General features: G+C 28.0%; 1 protein-coding gene across 3 annotated transcripts; it reads right to left on the bottom strand.

Annotated features, from left to right (window-relative positions):
- Window positions 1-517: 517 nt before the first annotated feature.
- LOC114124927 (casein kinase I-like) lies at window positions 518-7875 on the bottom strand. Of its 3 annotated transcripts, none has more exons than XM_027988379.2 (9): window positions 7232-7875; window positions 5704-5814; window positions 5485-5633; window positions 4745-4973; window positions 4515-4685; window positions 4301-4449; window positions 3547-3742; window positions 3234-3375; window positions 518-2448 (listed from the first exon to the last, which is right to left on the bottom strand). In XM_027988379.2, exons 1-9 carry the CDS (start codon window positions 7305-7307, stop codon window positions 2421-2423), a joined length of 1251 nt encoding a protein of 416 aa, XP_027844180.1. In that variant the 5' UTR covers window positions 7308-7875; the 3' UTR covers window positions 518-2420. The 3 variants fall into 3 exon arrangements, with proteins under 3 accessions (XP_027844180.1, XP_027844179.1, XP_027844178.1); XM_027988378.2 differs by having other exon boundaries at window positions 518-2367; window positions 7232-7873; XM_027988377.2 differs by lacking the exon at window positions 518-2448 and having other exon boundaries at window positions 2478-3375; window positions 7232-7874.
- Between the last annotated feature and the right edge of the window lie 12819 nt (window positions 7876-20694).

Genomic DNA, 20694 nt, shown 5'->3' with positions numbered 1-20694 from the left:
ACCAACAAACCTCAATATTACATTATAATTAAATATTAATTAAAAAATTATACATAGAAATTTGAAAAAATTAATTGTTTACAATAGAAAAAAATGCAACATTTGTGTTTTCTATTCTTTAGAATTCTAGTATAAACTTAATAATAAAATAATGTGATGAGTTTTCTAATAGTTTTCTGACAATGTAAATTCTAATCAAACTGTCCAAAAATGTATTATATAAAAATAACTAAAATATGTTATATTAAATATTATACAAAGATTGATCGTTTAAACATTTTAACATCACAAAGGTTTTTTAATGGTTTGAATAACAAAGTTGTGGTTATGTCATAAGAACTAGTCGAGTGTGCGGACACGATGTCTCAAGGTACGATGATCTTATTGTTTCGTACATTGATAATGTACTTATTTTAAAATATAATTGACTAACATTTTAATTTAATCTTTTATTAAGTTGTAAAATTGCCGACTATGATAATAGGACATCTCCGCCATCTACTAGATACATGTTGAGGTAAAAAAAAAAAGACGGATTAAACTAGTATATAGACACCAAATAGTTCCCACAAAAAAAAAAAAAAAAAACAAAAATGCATAATATATAACCACAACGAGTATATAAATTCAACGAGGATATCACGGAAAGCATTATTATACAAATTGCAAGTCAAACATAAAATCATTAATATATTTATATTTTTTCTTTTGTCCGGTGTACCGAGAATTCCCTGAAGACCAAACTGGATAGATACTGGCATTTAACAAGTCAAATGGCCACAGTTAAAATAATACAATATGTCAAAGCGCAAATATTATTAAAAATTGTATTGTATAAATCAGCGCAGTTAATAACCAGAGTATATAATAAAGCAAACTGATATATTATAAAATCATATGGTACGTCTTCAGTTTATGTAGATTTAATACGAGTTTTTGTTTTTTTCAATTTAAGATAAAAATTATTAATTCGTCATTTTTAAAAAAGCATGGAACAAATAGATTTAAGACCTTGAATCTTGATTGTTATTGAACAAATTAAATGCTTCACATTTTCAATTTCAAATGAAAGAGGCGGAGGGTGTGGATTATTGTCTATAAAGAGCTATTTATATATAGACTACTTATTTGTATTGTTTGATGAAATTTATACATTCAATAATGTAATAAGTAATCAAGAATATAAACATAGATTTCGGTCATTGATTTATACAAGAATTATATCCAATCAAAAAGATAATCTTGGTTTCAATAAATGATACATTTAATTGGTCCATTTTACAATTATATGTAACTAACACGAAATATCAGTCGATAAGAGATTTAATATTGAAAGACATTTAATACTGACATAATGGTATTGTATTATTGGTAGTAAGAACTTTCATATTCATATGAAATATAATGTAATTAACTTCCTACGGGGTTTGGTATAATTTATTAATAAACAAGATAGGTAAGACGTCAAATTATTAGTTTTTTTTAATTTTTTTTTGAAAAAAAATTATATAATATTTTGTTCAGTAAAAAACGATTATTTTTTTTATATATATATATATATATAATAAAGGGACTTTCAGTTGGTTTGTACAATTCACTCATATACAACATCACAATTGAGATATGCTATAAATAAATATAGAACTATGCAAAGCGAGAAATTAAATACAGTGTAAAAAAATTTCATTGAATGAATCCTATCCAAATCAAATCCCATAATTATGTGTAACAATGGAAAATTATTGTAGCTAAATTTTGCATTATTTGACAGTGCCGATAAAAACAAATTATAATTTAAAGGGCATCAATAAAAAGATTTTAATCCATAAAATGAAATAATAAAACAGCAAAAAGAACTTAAAATATTTGATTATTAATATTAATAATTTTCTATTTTATTATAAAAATTAATGAGGGATACAATGATTTACATTAAAATAAAACATATAATATTTGTTTCTATAGTACATATTTATAGAAATGAATCCAGCCCATAACTATATAATATACTATAAATATATTTTGTAAAAGTTTAGAACATTATTTAAAATATTTTTATATTGCCCATATTATTTTTTGGGTTAAATATTAATTTTTATCTAATAATTTTTCTCCGAACTTCTTTCTAAAACGTTTGTTAAATTGTAATTAATGAATTTTTATTTTATTTGAATTACATAAAAAATACTTAAGTATATCTTAACCAAAAATAACTAAAAATAATAATAAAATTAAAAAAAAATAGGCTAGGCTATTTACATAATTTCAAACGCAATAGTTTATTTATGCTGGTGCATGATTGGCGTTCTATCCGGTGCTTTGACCCATATTGGGACTCACGCAGGTGGTATCATTGAACCGGAGACACTTCCAAAACAAAGAAAAGAAAAGTTCTTACATAAATTCTCGACTTTGAAGTATTAATATGTGTAAGGTAGGACATGAAAGCTATGGGCAGCAACACATGTTAAAAAAAGTAAAAATCAATAATACATATATTTCTTAAATTAAGTTAAAATCAATTTTGCAACTCCTTTAAAATTACAAAGAGTATCATATTCTAAATAGTTATTAGCTGTATGATACATAATTATTTTATGTACAAAACCATTTTATGTTCAAGTCAACAATCTTAAAAAAAAAGAAAAAGAAGAAAAGTAGAATATTAAAGAGCTGAGATTTAATTCAAACATTTTAGTTACTACATACTCCCACCAAAATTACATAAGAGATAAAGTAGTAATATTAATATATTTTATTTATACAAGAATACTTGAAAAGTTTTAGCCATAAACATTGTTAATACAATTATTTTAGTAATGTGAGGCATGCATTGATAATGGATAATTCTACATGTACACAAGCACACCAGAAAAATTAATTCAAATTGAGTCACAAGAGAAACGCTCTCCTATTGCTTAAACATTTTTGATAATTATTAAGATATCTTAAGTATAGAAACTTATGCCAAAAAATAAAATAAACAGCTCTAATGCATATTCCAATTTTAGGTGCAAAATTGTGAAAATAAATGCAACAATGAAGCCGTTTTAAAAACTGGCATAGTTAATATTTATTATTTTAGTGTATAAAAAAATGAAAAATTAATATTTCTTTTAGAAAATGGTAGTTGGGAAAAAAATATTAGGTTAGCTGGTGTTACGAGAAAAACATTTTTAGGGATTTGTTAGAATTAAGTTTGATGGCGATTGCGTCTGGTCACAGATACTGACTTGGTTTGCAAAGGTTGAGTAACAGACGGCGATTCAGATGTTGCCATTGCTGAGCTTCGAGTTTGAGTTCTCACTGGTCGCGCTGACCCAGGATCAGCACTGTAACGCAATCTTGTTGGTAATGGTTGAATAACACCACCGCCTAATATAATTTAAACAAATAATACTGGTTTATTAGATATATAATATAATATTATAATATTTAGTTTATTAATTATTAGTAATCAGTAATTACCATTTAATTAAATAAATAAGGTTACTATAATCTATGAATAGAAAATTATTATTTTTATTTATTATACTAGACATTTACCTGAACAATTATCCATTGGTACCAGAGGAACTTTGGATAAAAAATTCTTTATCCCACTCTGGTCAGCTTGAGCGCGACTATTTAGTGGTTGGACGTTAGTTGAAGGAGAGCTACTGTCTTGCATTGCACGTCTGCTATCTTGATGCGAGGCATTTTTTTGATCATCTGATCCACTGTATCGAGCACCATTTGCTCCCTAAAATAATATTGACAATCAAACATATTATTGCTTAAATAAAAGTATTGAGATTCTACTATTAAATATTTTAAAAAATATGTCGAATCTTCACATTACCAACACATACCACACTACAATTTACATTCATAATAATCCATTTTATTTAGTTATTCTTCTAAGGGAAGTATATTATCTGGGGCTACACATATACTTTTTGATATTACAATTTTGGGGTAAATAATGAAAGTTTTAAAAATAAAAAATATCCTAAACGAGTCCCTATATAATGTTATCTTTAAATTTGATAATAAGTCTTTTAAAACTTATATAAAAATAATAGAATAAAACAGATTCTTCTTAACTTAAAATTTACAATGTTATGTATTAGTAAGGCGAAGACAGCATGTGCAGGTATAACAACTTATGTATGGAATCCTAAACAAGCAGTAGGAATTATTTTATTCACAAGTTTAATTCAATAATACAATATTTATGTTTCTACTAGGTAACTCCATAAATAATGATATACAATACAATATATTATTTGATATGAAAAAATCAAAAAAGTATACTTACAAATTTCAACATATTCCAATCGAAAATATAGTCGTATGTAAACCCTTGACGATGGAACAACTGTCTAAATAATTGTCTTAAATAAGTAAAATCTGGTTTTTCTGTGAATCTCAAAGCACGACAATATAGCAAGTATGTTAAAAATTCATCTAGAATAATAATTTATGATTAATAAGGATATTATTTATTATGAAGATATTTTTGTTTATTTTACTTGGATATCCTTTGCACAAATCTTCAAATGAAGTAACAATTTTTTTTTCACTGATACGTTCATATTTTTGTCGTTTAGTAACTGCTTTCAAACCTTGCCATGGTAAAGAACCACGATTGAAGTACATTAATACATAACCAAGAGACTCTAAATCATCTCTTCGACTTTGTTCTAAATATTTAAGAAAATATTAATAAAAAATATAATTCATCTAATCACAAATTAATTACCTATTCCTAAATGGGTATTTATGGAAGCATATCGTGCAGTTCCAGTGAGATTTTTGTTCTCTCGATACATTATATGTTCATTGGTTCGGCTGTCGCAATATTTCTTTGCAAGACCAAAATCTATTATGTACACCAAATTGCCACGTTTACCCAAACCCATTAGAAAATTATCTGGCTTGATATCCCTGTGTATGAAGTTTTTACTATGTATATACTCTATTCTATCCAGCTAAAAAATGAAAACAAAATTATTTTTATTTAAATATAAGTACATTGCAAAATAATTAATGTTCAAGAAAAAATAAAAATAATTTTAATGTCAAGATATAATTGTAACTTTTTTTTTTAAAATTAAATAGTTATAAATGCTTATTTTCAATAAAAATAAACAATACTACATTCAAGTTAGATTAGATAAACAATGGATGTAAAGATGAAAACTGATTGTATTTAAAAAAAAAAAAGTATGCGGAAATGTGATTAAATATAAATAAGTGGCGTGTTTAATAGCACTTAATGTTTGATATAGATTATAGACAAAATATATTAATAAAAGAAAAAATTAATAAGAAACGTAAAAAAAATTAATTGAAGATTTACTATTATTATTGTTGTAAAAAACACAATAGCAATCAATGTACCTATTAAGTATATTAAAAATAAAAATAATCTATGACAATAAATATATTTTTAAAACGTTTTTTTATACCATAATTTTATTTAAGTCGTAAAATAATTACCAATTGGTCAGCTAAAAGTAGCACAGTTTTTATTGAAAACCTTCTGGAACAAAAATTGAAAAGATCCTCTAATGACGGACCTAGTAATTCCATTACCATAACATTGTAATCTCCTTCGGAACCGCACCATTTTATTATAGGTATACCAGCTAAAATAAAAATAGACGTTAAAAATAACAATATACTGACATTTAAAAAAAAATTAATGTAGTAACTTACGTGCTCTTGAAAGCATTTTGTAAATTTTGGATTCTATGTGCAATTGGGGGTGTCGCGTTTTTATACATTCTAATTTAATGGCTACTTCTTCTCCTGTAGAAATATTTGTACCTACAAAAAAAAAAAATCAAAATAGTCGTGAGAAGTTAAAACAAATACACAGTGTAAATGTTGTACAAATGTATTCATGATATATCTTAATATTGGATTTTAATTAAATATTGGTTATTATATTTTGTTGATAATTTAAGAGAAAGATGGAATAAGTGTCTAAAAACATGTTTTCTAAAATATGTTACCCATATGAATAATAAATGATCAATTATAGGTGATTGATAGGGTGATTGTTAACATTTTATTTTTTTATTATATAAACCCAAAAATGTATTTTTATAATTTTACTCGTGTTTAAGTCTAAATAATGAAAATTATTAGACATAATTATTTTAACAAAAATTATTTTGTTGTAATTAGGTATTGCAGGTGTTGAATTATCAAAATCAAATCATTTTTTTAGTAAAACTATGTCATATAAGAAAGTGATATTTAATTAGTATAATATCAAGGAGCTAGAGTAAGTTTATTATTTATAAAGTTTTAGATTTGATCATATAATAAAAATGAAAAGATACACATTAAGCAGATATCAAGAATCTACATTTCTTAACTTCTGTTTTTACTAATTTTTTTTTAAAGATCGTTTTGTTTTTTATTTACAATTATTAATGCAATAAATTATTTTCTAAACAATATTATTTATTATATTATTATAATAATTGTTGGTATAAGTGATCAATTTAATAGCATATCAAATTAAATTAAATCATCTTCTAAACAATCAAAAACATATTTAACATTAAATAATAAAATATACCTACCTATGTAACATGTTTTTATCAACTCATATTTTTTATTGGGATTCTTTTATACTGTTTTATAAAAGGTATTGTTAAATAAATCCAATATCAAACTTGTTGATTATTACTAATTAGGTAGAAAGGGAGAAAAAGAAATCATGAAACCAAAAATGTAGAGGCATAACAGTAGGTATTACCTTAATTAAAAGACAATAAGTCAAAAATAGTTATCACAAAGGAAAATTACAAACCATATGGACACAGAATCTTATTTACAGTTAAAAATCAGTGGATTTCAAATAACAAAGAATTCAATATAAAAAAAGATATGGATAGGCTATAATAGACCAGAGTATGAAAAAATCAATGACAATAGGTGTTAAATTTATGTTAGACTCTGTGATCTAAAGTATGAATAAATATTAAATAATTTGTAACTCGATAAGTCATTAAGGATTGGATGAGCGTTAGACAGTTGACTATTAACAAGAGTAGTGGACGGACTATGTAGCAAGAAAAGTGATGTCGAAGGTAGTAGACGATCACAGGAAAGAGAGATCGTAGGAGATGAAACAAGGGTCATAGACTACCGGGTCGACTGCACGAGACAACAGAGAGTTTATACGGCTTGTGTCTTCTGTGTTGGTGCGGACCACAACGGAAGTACTCACCGAGGTAGATATCGCCAAACGAACCGCTACCGATCTTCCGTCCTAGCCGGTATTTATTGCCAACCCTCAGTTCCATCGCTCGTCGATCATCTAATACACCCAAACCGTAGTGCGGAGCTGCTCTGGTGGTGGTGATGTTGGTGATTGTGATAGTGATGGTGGTGGTGACGGCGGCGGCGGCGGCGGCGATAGCAGCAGCAGCAGTGGCCGAGTGGCGGCGGCAGACGGATCACGGACACGCAGCGGTGCCTGTCAACAGGACACGGAAGACGGCGACGACGACGCGACGGGGAAACGTGTGGCGGCGGCGACGGTGGTCATTGTCCAGTCGTCCATCCAGCGAGGCGCATAGCGGCCATGTTGATTGTGTGTTGATTATAATTTGTCGACTCGTCTTCTCGTCGTGTGCGTGTGAGGTGTCCGTGTGTGCGTGTGTGTGCGTGTGTCTGTGTGCTTGTTGGTACGTAGGTATGCGCGTGTGTGTGTGTGTATCGTAGTTGGTGCGCGCGTGTGGCGTGTATAATATTGTAATAGTTATAGTGTGACAAAAGAGCTGCGGAGGAGTGGGAGGAGCCCGACCAGTGCCTCTGGCGGCCTTCTCTCTCTCTCACGCACGGCGGCGGTGGTTTCTCTCGCTCGGGCCTCCGTCGTCTCGCTCCCTCGCAGCCGTCTTTCCGCCAAACTCGTTATCACCGTTCCGCGACGTCGGACGGGACGTGGACCGACGGGCGGTCGGTCAGGCTGCCGCGACCGTGCGCGCACGCCGAACAGCTGTTTTCCCTTCTCACGTCCGCCGTCCATGGCCACATCGGCTTAAAATAATAATTTTTAATAAAAAAAAATGTATTTAAAAAAATCATATTCGTCATGAATAATGTCGTATTTTCGGTTCTATATTTCTTTTTCTACTTTCGGCGTACGGTTATCGCTTCTGGCCTGCAGATTTCTAATGATATGATAACAATTTCGGCGATTCATCGGCCGTCTACGGGCCGAAAGCACGGTCTTCTAAGATCGTGGCCGAAAGAGAGATTGTCATTTCGTCTCGTTTACTCCGTCGCTCGCACCCGTCTACCCACCAGATCGGCGGGCAGGGTGGGTCCCCGACAGAGATAACCGCTGTGATAACGCGCACGTCCGCCACGACGTGAACGCCATTTTTTTCACGTTTGAAATAAAACGCGTTGAAATTTAGACGGACGGCGCCGATGGTTATATGCAATATTATTATGTAATATAAAAATTATTTTTTACGCACCGACGCACAGTGGTGTTATGCGACATTTCCCTTCCTCCAAGGCTCCAACCCACCCAACATGTCGATCGGTGACTATATAATAATATTATTACTTATTAGTTATTATCGACTATCGTTTCTCTCCCCGCGAACTAGATGTCATCGCTCGCATCATTGAAGAAGCGCGCACGGCGCACCGAATATGACTACCATTCAGTGGCGTCATGAACATTTTATCCATAAGTGCTAATATTTAAGCCACCCACTCACCCACGCATAGAATTAAAACCCGCCTGTGTATAACTTTATTTTATTGTAATATTAATTTTTACCTATCAATTAAAACACTAATGTTAAACTTTTAACTTTATCAATTTTTCGATTTTTACTATTATAGATATATAGCCGCATAGGCCATAGTTATACGATTGCACGAACATAATATACGTCTTACAAACAATTTTATAGATCCTTTGACGCTTTGAGGCAGTGACCAGTGACTACCTATACAGCGGATTCACTCATAAAATATGTATAGGTAGAGATTGGTCTCAAGTACAGGGAAAAAAATTCCCAAGAGGAACGGATGGACATTGACTGATTATGTTATAACTGTTATAAGTTATAACAATAATTACCTATTGCTGATTTAGTACCTATTAAATATGATGGAAAAGTGACATGCGGCATACGATTGAAAAATAAGACGAAAAACGAGTTGTGACAGTTGCGTGCAATGCTGTACATATAATATAGCCTTAGATTTAGATCTAATATAAAGACCTTATTATAGCTAAAACTTCATACACGATACATGGTATCACAGGAAGTAAAATTCATGTTATGCCATAAAGTCAGAACCCTTATACATTAAACCAGGGCCGGATTAAGGTTTTTGCCGCTCATAGGCTAAAATAAATTTGCCACCTAAATTACATACCTAGGTAAAATTTGCTATTTCGTTTCGACCGTTAAAATTTGCCGCCCTTTAATGTTTGCGGCCCTAGGCTTTAGCCTAAACAGCCTAAGCGGTAATACGGCTCTGCATTAAACAATATTCCATTTGATTATTGGCGGATATCCGGGGGGTTTGGGGGTCTTAGCCCCCCTCATATGCCACTAAGCCCCTTAAAAAATGTTTGCAAAATTATAAAAATACTGTACAATTCAGAGGAAAAATTTTAAGGAACATTTTTTTTTCAAATATACACTTATCATACATTTTAAATGTTGAGAACATTTTACTAATATTATATTATACGAGTATATAGATATTATATTATACACTTACACAACAGTGGTCAGAATTAAAACATGGATGAGAATTGAGAACATCTATTTCACATTGAAAAAGATCTGACAAAAAGTATTGAAAGTGAAGATATTTTAAATGAATTTTCAAAATTCTCCAGAATGCTGGTTATAAAATAAAATATTCATTACTGTTATTATTTAATTGTTGATATTATGTTAATTGTCTTGTATGCATTGAATACTTTTGTAAATTATGTAAATAATTGTAGCCCCCCAACATTTTTAAAGGATGCATTTGATTCGATTTTGAGAGACATAAGTCGTTTTTGCCCTCACAAGAAGTAATATAATTATATAAATAGTATATATTAAGTTGAAGGTTAGAATTTAGTATTAAGTAGGTAATATTGACATGTTGTGAATTTATTTTCAAAGATGAAACAACTTGTACCTATACATTTTTATTATAAATTATTTTAAATTGGAGACATTTATCAAACTAATGATCTATTAATAATTCATATTTAATAGTTTAGTGTACCTACTGCTATTTTGATTAGGTACACCATAATAATTAATAATACTGCCGTGTTAAGCGAAAACAGAATAACTCTAGTCAATATCATTGCTTATATACCTATCTAATAGGTATCTACCTAAAATTGTGTACAATTACAACTTGTTTTTAATTAAGTAGGTATCTGTATATATACTTATTATTTATTATTTATATATTGTTCTAAGGATTTTCTGTTACTTCTAGGTTTTACATTTATATATATATATATATATAAATACGGCAAAAAACTATTATATGCATTATGTGGCATGACCCGGTAGTAACTAATAGTATGGTTAATTTTCATTCTTATATAGCGAGATAATACGTAATAGTGACAATTGTTATTTCATAATATTAAGCGTAAAATTCATAATTTAAAAAGAAATCAAGTTTTTCGTCATTTTTATTAAGACTACCACGGTTTTTAAAATGATACATTTTTCAGGTTTTTTTTTTTATAGTGTAACTTATGATATAAAAATATCAACTTTTTTTAACTTTCATATTATAAGAAAATAACTATAATATTTCAGATTTAATTCATTAAAACACAGAAAATAATAATTGAAAATTCTTGCTCAATAAATAAGTATATAATATTAAAATAAATTATAATTTCAAAACGATGATATTTATTTTTTTTGACGTATACCTAACCTACCTACCTACATTATACATAGGTACGAGACATTGCAGCAATATAAAGGTACAAAATATATCTATGTTAATAATGTTAACAATTTAACAACAACGTTTAAGATTGTTAATCAGAGAATATAGAAATCAAACTAACAACCGAGGAAGTCACTTGCTGCAGCTGTATAGTACCTAGGTATTAAATGTAATCTGTGTCATTGAGTTAGGTTATAGGTCATTGTAATGAATGTGTTAAAATTGATTTCAATACGATAAATTATTGTAGTTATAAGAAATCAAATTTCAGCGTAGGCGGTCAGTATGTAGGTATTTCTATTTTCCTAAGGTAATTTTATTATGTACGTAGAAATTTAAATTTAAATTATATAGTAACTTACCTACTTTTTCATAAATATATAATATGCAATAGGTTAATTAGTTTTTGTTAAAAACAAATGGCATATAATATATATATATAAATACGTTGTATAATAATTGGTATAGATAATATTATTACTAACTAACAGCTGTAATATTAACTTAATATACGTTAAATACATAGCCATAAATTGAGGTCTTAACCCTCTTAAAAATTTAAAGTTTTTCAACAAATTTTAGATTTTTTATTGGATCGAAAATCATCCCTAGATACAGTTCTATTATTGATAATGAATACTCTCTTTAAAAATTTTAATTTAACAATTAGAACTTAGAAGATCATCAATACATTTCGTGACCATATTATTTAGCAAAATTCTAAGAAAGAACGTACAACTGTACAAGAGAACAACATAAGTTTTCAAGCAATATAAATTATTAAAATGTTGAGTAGGTAGTTAATTTATTTGAATATTATTGAATAATTATTGTTTATTAGTAACTTTTGTTATCACTTTATCACAATATTATAAATTATTTATTGTTATTATTCTATTATTCGAATGGGAATATTATTTATTTAATATTTACTATTTATTTGTTTAAATATTATTTAACAATAGTAATTTTTTGGTTGTCACTAAGTATTTTGTGTTTATTATTACTATAGGTATTAGTAAAAAAAAAGCAAAAGTCTGTCTGGGGACGGACGGAGGATAAATCTTTATCTATTTTTTGACATGTATATATCTTATGGCTGGGGGTCATTCTGTTAATTTGTGCAACACCGAGAATGTTACCAATCGAGACGGTGATTGTTTATAGCAACTGGTTGTTATAGCAACCGGTTGCTATGTACAAATATATAAAAAAAAAAATAATAATAAAGGCCGTGTCGCGCCTTTGTGACGGTAGAAAATTTCATGTCGGTTGGATTCTTGTCATTTCATACCTCTGGTTTACGTTTTAGTACTGTAGAGATATAGTACTGTATACAATGTTAATAAAAATAAATATAATAAGATTTATCAAAAATCTCAATTCTCATCATCTTATTAATGTTTTTTAGAGTTTTGTACATCACTAACCTCACTTTTCTGTAACTATTGAGTTGTGACGATTTGTTATACATACGGCCATTTCGTTATTTTTGTTAACAACCAGTTGCTATAAACAATTACCGTCTCGACTGGTAACATTCTCGGTGTCGCACAAATTAACAGAATGACCCCCAGCCATAAGACATATACATGTCAAAAATAGATAAAGATTTATCCTCCATTTGTCCCCAGACAGACTTTTGCTTTTTATTTTCTGTACGTATTTGTTGTTTTTTATTGTGAGAAATCGAATATGGCGAAGCCTAGTGCCTAAAATTGTGTGCAGTAACACATACTATGTGCAGTAGCAAATTTAAAAGTGTGCATTACTTTTTGTACTTTAACCGAAGTTATTTTGTTATTAATTTTAAAATGTTTAGTTATAAAGGTATCAACTATCAAGGACTTTTATAGAAGAGTGTCTTAGATTGTATTTATTATAACTAATTATTAATAAATACCAAAAACAATTATGCTACGAAGTTATATGTGACATGTGTACTACTAAGTCTATGTTTATTATTTAAAAATATTTTGGAGTATGGAATTATAGGTGTGCAGTAGCAAAATATCCTAATTTTAGGCCCTGGCGAAGCCCATTAAAATCATTGATCGAACTGGGGATAAGTACGCAATAGTTGGGTCGTCTTTCCAAAACTTAATTAAACAAGGTAAGTACGCCATAAACTGCCAAGCATACCGGGATGAAGAATAAAGAAAATGTGATTACGTTTTATTTCTAGCTCAAGAAACTCCAATGAATTTTGGTAAGGCTAAGACTAATAATGTTGCAGAATTTACTGAAAATTTAGAACTTTGTTTTTCTGATTTTAATATTGAAGATGGTTATATTAATATTGATAAATCTCAAATAATTGTAAACGAAAAATACATTAACGAAAAGAAAAAAGAAATTGGATTGAATGGAAGAGATGCACCAAGAGGAATTAAAGATAATGATGAGATAATCATTAAAATAAGTAGTAATCCAAGTTGGTTCATTTTGAACATATTTTATGAACGTTTATTTATTGAACCTATAATTTAGACATATATTTCAACATGACTTAATTCGAACATATTTTAGGAAGTTTTTGGGAAGGATTTAGACAGCTTTTGGAAAGGTTTTATGTCCAACATGTTCGTAATAAATTTCTTTTAAAAAAAATTCTATATAAATAAATTAAAAAATGGAGTTGTCTAATCAACTCAAAACAATTCTTAAATTAGTAGAAACATATGATATTCGTCATTGTTCAAAGTGTAAACAAATGAAAAAAAACGAGTGCGTTCAATAAAAATCAACATTGGTGTAAGGAATACAGAAATTAAATAATGAAAAAGTATGTAGATAGTAAAAAATTCATTGAGAAACAGTGTGAGTGCGGAAGGATAGTTAAATTTTTAAGCTATTGTGCTAATTTAAAGTCAAATTATCATAAAAGAAGACTTGAATTAACAAAGGAGAATAGTTTTATATTATTTTCAGCACAATAATAATAATGAATTGATCTTCGATACTGTATATGTATTCTGAGTGTTGAGTTCTCTTTTCTAAAAGCCAACTTATTCTTAAATGCCTAAATTCAATACAAATATTAAAATTTTAAAAAGTGTATAAAATATTTATAAAAAATAAAAAAATGTCTTATTAAAAATGTTGTCTAATAAATAATATAATAAAATTTAAATTATCATTACAAAAAAATATGACCACTGTAAAAGAATTGAGAAACATTGCAAAAGGTAGAAACATAAAAAGCTATAGTAAAATGCGGAGAGCTGATTTAATCAGAGTATTGCATATTGAGACACCTCTCAAGATACAAACCAGTAAAAGATTTAAGAAAAATTGCAAAAGAGAAAATTATAAAAGGTTACTATAAAATGAAGAAAACTGAATTAATTGAGGTACCTAATAAGAAGACATGACAAAATCTTAAATGAGGCATTTCCATTTGAAGATTCATTCTTTCAATCAGAATCGGAAAACCCAAAAAATAAACTTCATCTCTTAGAAATTCAAGAAACTAGATCAAAGTTTATTAGAAGTTTTAATGCATATTCATCTGATTATACAATATCTATTAAAAATACAGAATTAATAGAGGACACCTCGGGGGATGAACAGGTGGATTTAATAATTAGAGCTCTTGAAGAAATGATTGAAGTTGCTAAAAGATGTACTAATTTCAGAAATCATGATAGAATAAATATTGTTATAAGAAATCCTATACTTCATTATCCAGTATCAACAGGTTATCAAAGAGGTAATTCAACTCAAAATTTAGTACAAAATGGAGGTAGATGTAAAAGAGAAATATGTTTATATAAAGGTCACTTTGCCAAACCTATAAAAGATTTTGATCAAGAGAAAAAATTACCTATATGTACTTATACTGAAAGTTATATATTCTTTGATTATGTGACTCAACAGGAAACAGGGACTCATATACCTAATTTAGTGATGATTACTCATGATTTTAATGGTAATGTATATAAATTTAAAATAAACTATGATTTTTGTAAATGGTCGATATCAAATGATCATAAAGATTATACATGCATAGCACATTATGCAAAAGGTTATGATTCTCAATTCATTTTAAAATATGACTTGTATGAAAAAACTAAAGATAGAAGTGATCTGATAGAGAAAACTGGATATAATTTAGTAGAGATGTGGAAGTGTAAATGGATTAAATCAACAAATTATAAGTATAGTGAAAAACCAGAAATAATTGAACCTTTGAATAAAAGGTATGCATTTTTTGGGGGAATTACTAATACATTCAAGTTGTGAGTAAAATCAAATAAAAAGAAGAAAATTTAATATATTGATGTTTGTAGTTTATATCCAATTGTTCAGTATTATGATTATTATCCAGTTGGTCATCTTGAAAAGATTGTTAAACCACAGAGTTATAATAAGAATTGGTTTGGAATAATGAAATGTATGATTTTACCACCTCGAAATTTATATCATCCTGTATTACCAGTTAAGGTTAAAATGGATAAACATGAAAAATTATTACTTCCACTATGTTTAGAATGCGCTGTAAAGAAATATAGAAAATGTCATAATACTGAAGATGAAAGAATTATAACAGGAACATTGTCAACTATTGAAGTTCATAAAGCAATTGAAAAAGGTTATATGATTGAAGAAATTTATGAAATTGGAATTTTGAAAAGAAAAGTAATAAATTATTTAAAGGATATCTAAGAGATTTTATGAAAATTTTATGAAAAGTCCACAGAGTTATTATTCAAATGAAGAATACATACAAGATATAAAAGAAAAACTGGGTATTGATTTAGATCCTCAAAAAATGGAAGTAAATCTAAGTAGAAGAGCTGTAGCTAAGATATGTTTAAATAATTTATGGGGGAAGTTTGGATAGAGATAGAATATGAGTCAAACAGAATTCGTGAGTGATGTGAGGTCTTATGAAATATTATTAGATGATAGATTGATAGATATAAATGTGAATTATCTAACATTCTAACAGATGAAATAGCACAGATAAATTATAAATTTAAGGACTATTATGTTGAGAATAATACTAGTACTAATATTTATACAGCAAATGCTAGACTAAGATTATATGAAAAATTAGGTGAATTAGGTGAGACTGTGATTTATTGTGATACAGATTCTATAGTTTATTTTGATTATGGAAAAAATACAGTCATGACTGGTGATATGCTTGAAAAATGGACAGATGAGCTAAAAAAAAATTAATATATAAAGTTGTAGGCATCAACAGGTCTTAAAAGTTATTATCATGAAATTAATTTAGGTAAAAATATAACAAAAATAAAAGGTTTTACGTTGAACTATGAAAATTAGAGAAATTGAATAGAAATACAATGATAAAGATGATTAAAAGTGAAGTTTCTGAAATGTTTTATACCTCATCTGAAAATAAGTTAAATATTTAATTTAAAAAATTATTTTCTTGACTGAACATTTGTGCGCCTTGTAAAATAGTAGGAGAACACTACAAAAATTAGTGTTTTTTCCAGGATAAATGAAGGATATTTCTGCTTAGAAATTTCTGAAAATTTTAGAATTGTGATTTCAGTAATGATTTAGATTTTAATGAATTTCCTGGTGTCCTAGGTCTGCCATTATACTACTTTTATAGACAACTGAAATTTTCGATTTTTCTGAAAAATTTTTTTTGAAGTATCGATAAAAAATTTTGGCTGTCCAAATAAACTTGGAAATTTAATACAAGGTTCCTTATGAGTTATTCTTATTGTAGTTAAAAAAATGTACAGCCACAATTTTTTTTTATAAGCGTTTTTAGTTCAAATTTTTACAAAATATGTCAAAATCGCAAAAAAAAATTGCAAGTAATTTTGTAGTTGAAAATTCATAAAACTTTTTATGTTTATATCTAAGGTTAAAAAATTCAATACTAAGTTTTTCATAAGTATTTATTCAAATAGCTATAGAGAAAACTTGAAACATCATTATAGGAAAAATGTTATGTGCGTTTGAATTTTAAATTTTTACGAAATTCCGGAACGATAACAATTTATTATTTATCATTAAATGATTTTAAATATTTGTTATTGTTCAAAAAGTATAAGTCATAGATACTTGAAATTTTCACCAATTATTTAAATCGGCATAATTTAATTTTCAAATATTTCGGTTATTTTAATACTATTTATAGGCATTTGAAATATTTGTTTCAAAGTTTTTTTTTATAAATATCGATAAAAAAAATTGTTGACAAGGATTTACAATTTTAAATCATACATGTGCGTAGGATTTTTAGTTAATTGCAGCATACATATTAAATCAGACCGACAGAACAATAAGCACTAAACAGCCCACTTATTTATTTCATTATGACATTGATACAACTAGAAAAAGGTGCACTACTGCACTAGGTAAAAATGATTTAAGTAGGACAAGTAGATACTCATATATTATGAATTTATGATAGAATGAAAATGGGTTTATTTAAAAGTATTCAATTTTAATAACTTATATACCTAGGTATAAATTGCTTATGAGTTATGACTTTATATGAGTACCTATCTATATTGTCTATATAATATCTATTAATGCGGGCTGTGCCTGTAATAAATATAATAATTATGTAGGTACAAGGTTTTGTTTGTTGTACACTTGAAGATAGGTACGAGATCAAGGCCGTAACGGGGGGGAGGGTCCAGGGGTTCGGACCCCCCTCCCCCGACATTTTTAAAAGTAGAAATATTCAACATAAATTATATATAAAAATGACAAGTGTTCAGCATCTATATATTTAAAAAAAAAGTCGGCAAGTGGGTACCGCTCTGCTGTACATTAGGGGGTAGGGTGTACCTCGGACTAGGGTAGGTTAAAATTGAATGCAATGATAGGTATTATTGTATACGAAAAACGATTCTGAACGGAGATGATTTGTCAGTCTAGAATATTTAACGTTAGGTATAAATACAAACAATTTTATGAATTTTGAACTACAAAATAATTTGCAAATATTCATGATTTTGACTAACTTCAAATGCTAATAAAAAAAATTGTGCCTATGAATTCTTATAATTTTTTAATAACTATAAGAATAACATATGAGGAACTTTGCATATAATTTTCAAGTATTTTAATTGGGCCAAAAAAATTTTATCGACACTTCAAAAAAAATTTTTCAGAAAAATTGAAAATTTCAGTTGTCTATAAATAGCTCAAAAAAACTCAAAATATTTTGAAAATTAAATCATGTAAAGAAAATGCCAATCTAAATAATTGGTACAATTTTCAAGTATCTACGACTTATACTTTTTGAATAATAACAAATATTTAAAATCGTTTGAGGATAAACCGTTATCGTTACGCGATTTCGTAAAAATTTTAAATTCATACGCACTTAAAATTTTTCCTATAATGATGCTTCGAGGTTTCTCTATAGCTACTTGAAGAAAAACCTATGGAAAACTTAGTGTTGTATTTTTAATCCTTAGTAATAAATACAAAACATTTTATGATTTTTCAACTACAAAATTACTTGCAATTTTTTTTGCGATTTTGACATATTTTGTAAAAATTTGAACTAAAAACGCTTATAAAAAAAAATTGTGGCTGTACATTTTTTTAACTACAATAAGAACAATTCATAAGGAACCTTGTATTAAATTTTCAAGTTTTTTTGGTCATCCAATATTTTTTTACCGACACTTCAAAAAAAAATTCACATAAAAATCGAAAATTTCAGTGGTCTATAAATAACTCAAAAAAAGTCAAACATTTTTGAAAAATTAACTGTATATAGATAACACTAACATAAATATTTGGTGAAAATTTCAAGTATTTACAGTGATTATTTTTTGAATTACAACCATATAAAAAAATCGATTCGGTCGAAAACTGGTTTTGCGTAAAAATTCCCGTTTTTCCTTCATTTTTTTTTTGTTTTTCTTGAATTTTTTGAAAACTTGGAAAATGTTTACTTTTTACCTCTATAATGCACCAAGGATATTCACTTTTCCATCGGACCCCCCCCCCCCCCCCCCGAAGTTCGAAATTGAAGTATTATTTTGACTAGTTATGCTGTACACAGACACACACACAAAAAAAAAAAACGTACATCATTGTAAAATAAATACATTCATCATCATCACTTCGTTCAGAATCTAAAAAGTTGGACCACCCCACGAATTTTTTTCAGTTATGGCCTTAGGTACAACCTTCAGTATAAAATCCAGACTCCTTGCATTGGTAAATAATTTTTTAATTGATCAACCGACAACTTTGGACATTCATATTTTAATTTAATTTTGAATTTAATATTTTTGAAATTTATTTATTCTATGTGTGTTGTTTTTTAAATAAATATTCATTGGCCCACTAAATCCAAAATAAATTGTTAGTAGCACCCAAAGTGCCATATTCTGCTGCGCCCGTGTGACTTGAGACAATGATTTACATATTATAGTCATAGAAATATCTAACGTTAAGTAACACAAAAATGTTATACATAGGTTATCATTATTTTAGACAGCAGTTTATTATGAAATCAATACTAGTAAATACATATTTATTCGTCTTAGCAATGTTTAATAATTATAAATAATATAATACCATATAATTTTATTATAATACATATATATATTATTTAATTATATTATAATATATAAAAATTAATAATACTCACTATATATTATCTTCACTCTGCATCAAGTTTCGATATCTAGTGGCTAGGTAGTTGAAACTTATAAATAAATTCAATACCTCGAAAAAATTCAAAATATTCGGGATGCTGCTGAAATCGGAAATACCCTTGGTAGTTGGTACCTATACAAGATATTGCATTTATTAGTTTTAAAAAATCTTCTTCATCAGTTAAGACGTCCGTTAATTTATTTAAATATAACAGGGGTAGCCAAACTTTTTTTGGTCACGATCTACTAAAAATATACTTCACCTTTAAGGATCGACTCCCATAGAAATTTTTTTTTATTATTGAATAACTAATTATTAAAAAACATAAAGAGCGCGTGGCCCTAAAAATAAATTCTTATATGATTGACTTCGAAATTGTCACGATCGACTGTTTGGCAGCCCCTGAAATATAACATAATATGAATATTATAAGACAAATATTATTAAATAGGTATTATCGCAGTTCGTGACTTTTTAAATAAAATGTTTAACATAAATAAGTGATACAGTAACTAAAGTTTAGTTAAACTTTTAACCTTTTTAACTTTTGGTTAAACGTCGTCTAATTATTTATATTAACCGTTTAACTTTTAACTGGGTTCAATAAATATTAAACGTGAGTAACGTGACACGAAATAGTGTAATACAAAGTTTTCAATTTTAAACTTACTTTAAAATGACTCTTATTTAAATTTGGTTAAAACTAGACTGTCTAGAGTTCTAGACTGATACAAGTGTACAACTGAGAAGTTAGAGTCTGGGACTATAAGTACCTATAATAAAAACTATAATATTAAATGAATCTATGAAAAAAACTGACGCAGAAAAAAATAACAATAATTGTGATTTTTAGATAAAAATACATTTTTTTCGATTTTGTACATGACGTTTTTTTCCGTATCGTTTTTTACTGATTACCTATTAAATATATTATAAACTATAAAGCTAGTTTATAGAATAACTTCCTGTACAACTTGAACTAAGATATATAAGGTATATCTTAGTTCATGCTGTACAATAAATTGGGCAATTTATTAGCAATTGGGTTTTGACTAAAGATTTACTGTGATCTAGTGGTAAATATATGAGTTATAAATATTATGCAAACCACAAACA

This window comes from Aphis gossypii, chromosome 2 (genome assembly GCF_020184175.1).
Source record: "Aphis gossypii isolate Hap1 chromosome 2, ASM2018417v2, whole genome shotgun sequence".
In the NCBI taxonomy this organism is placed as follows: domain Eukaryota; kingdom Metazoa; phylum Arthropoda; class Insecta; order Hemiptera; family Aphididae; genus Aphis; species Aphis gossypii.
Note: the sequence above shows the minus strand (reverse complement) of the source record. Positions and strands in the feature narration are given on the sequence as shown.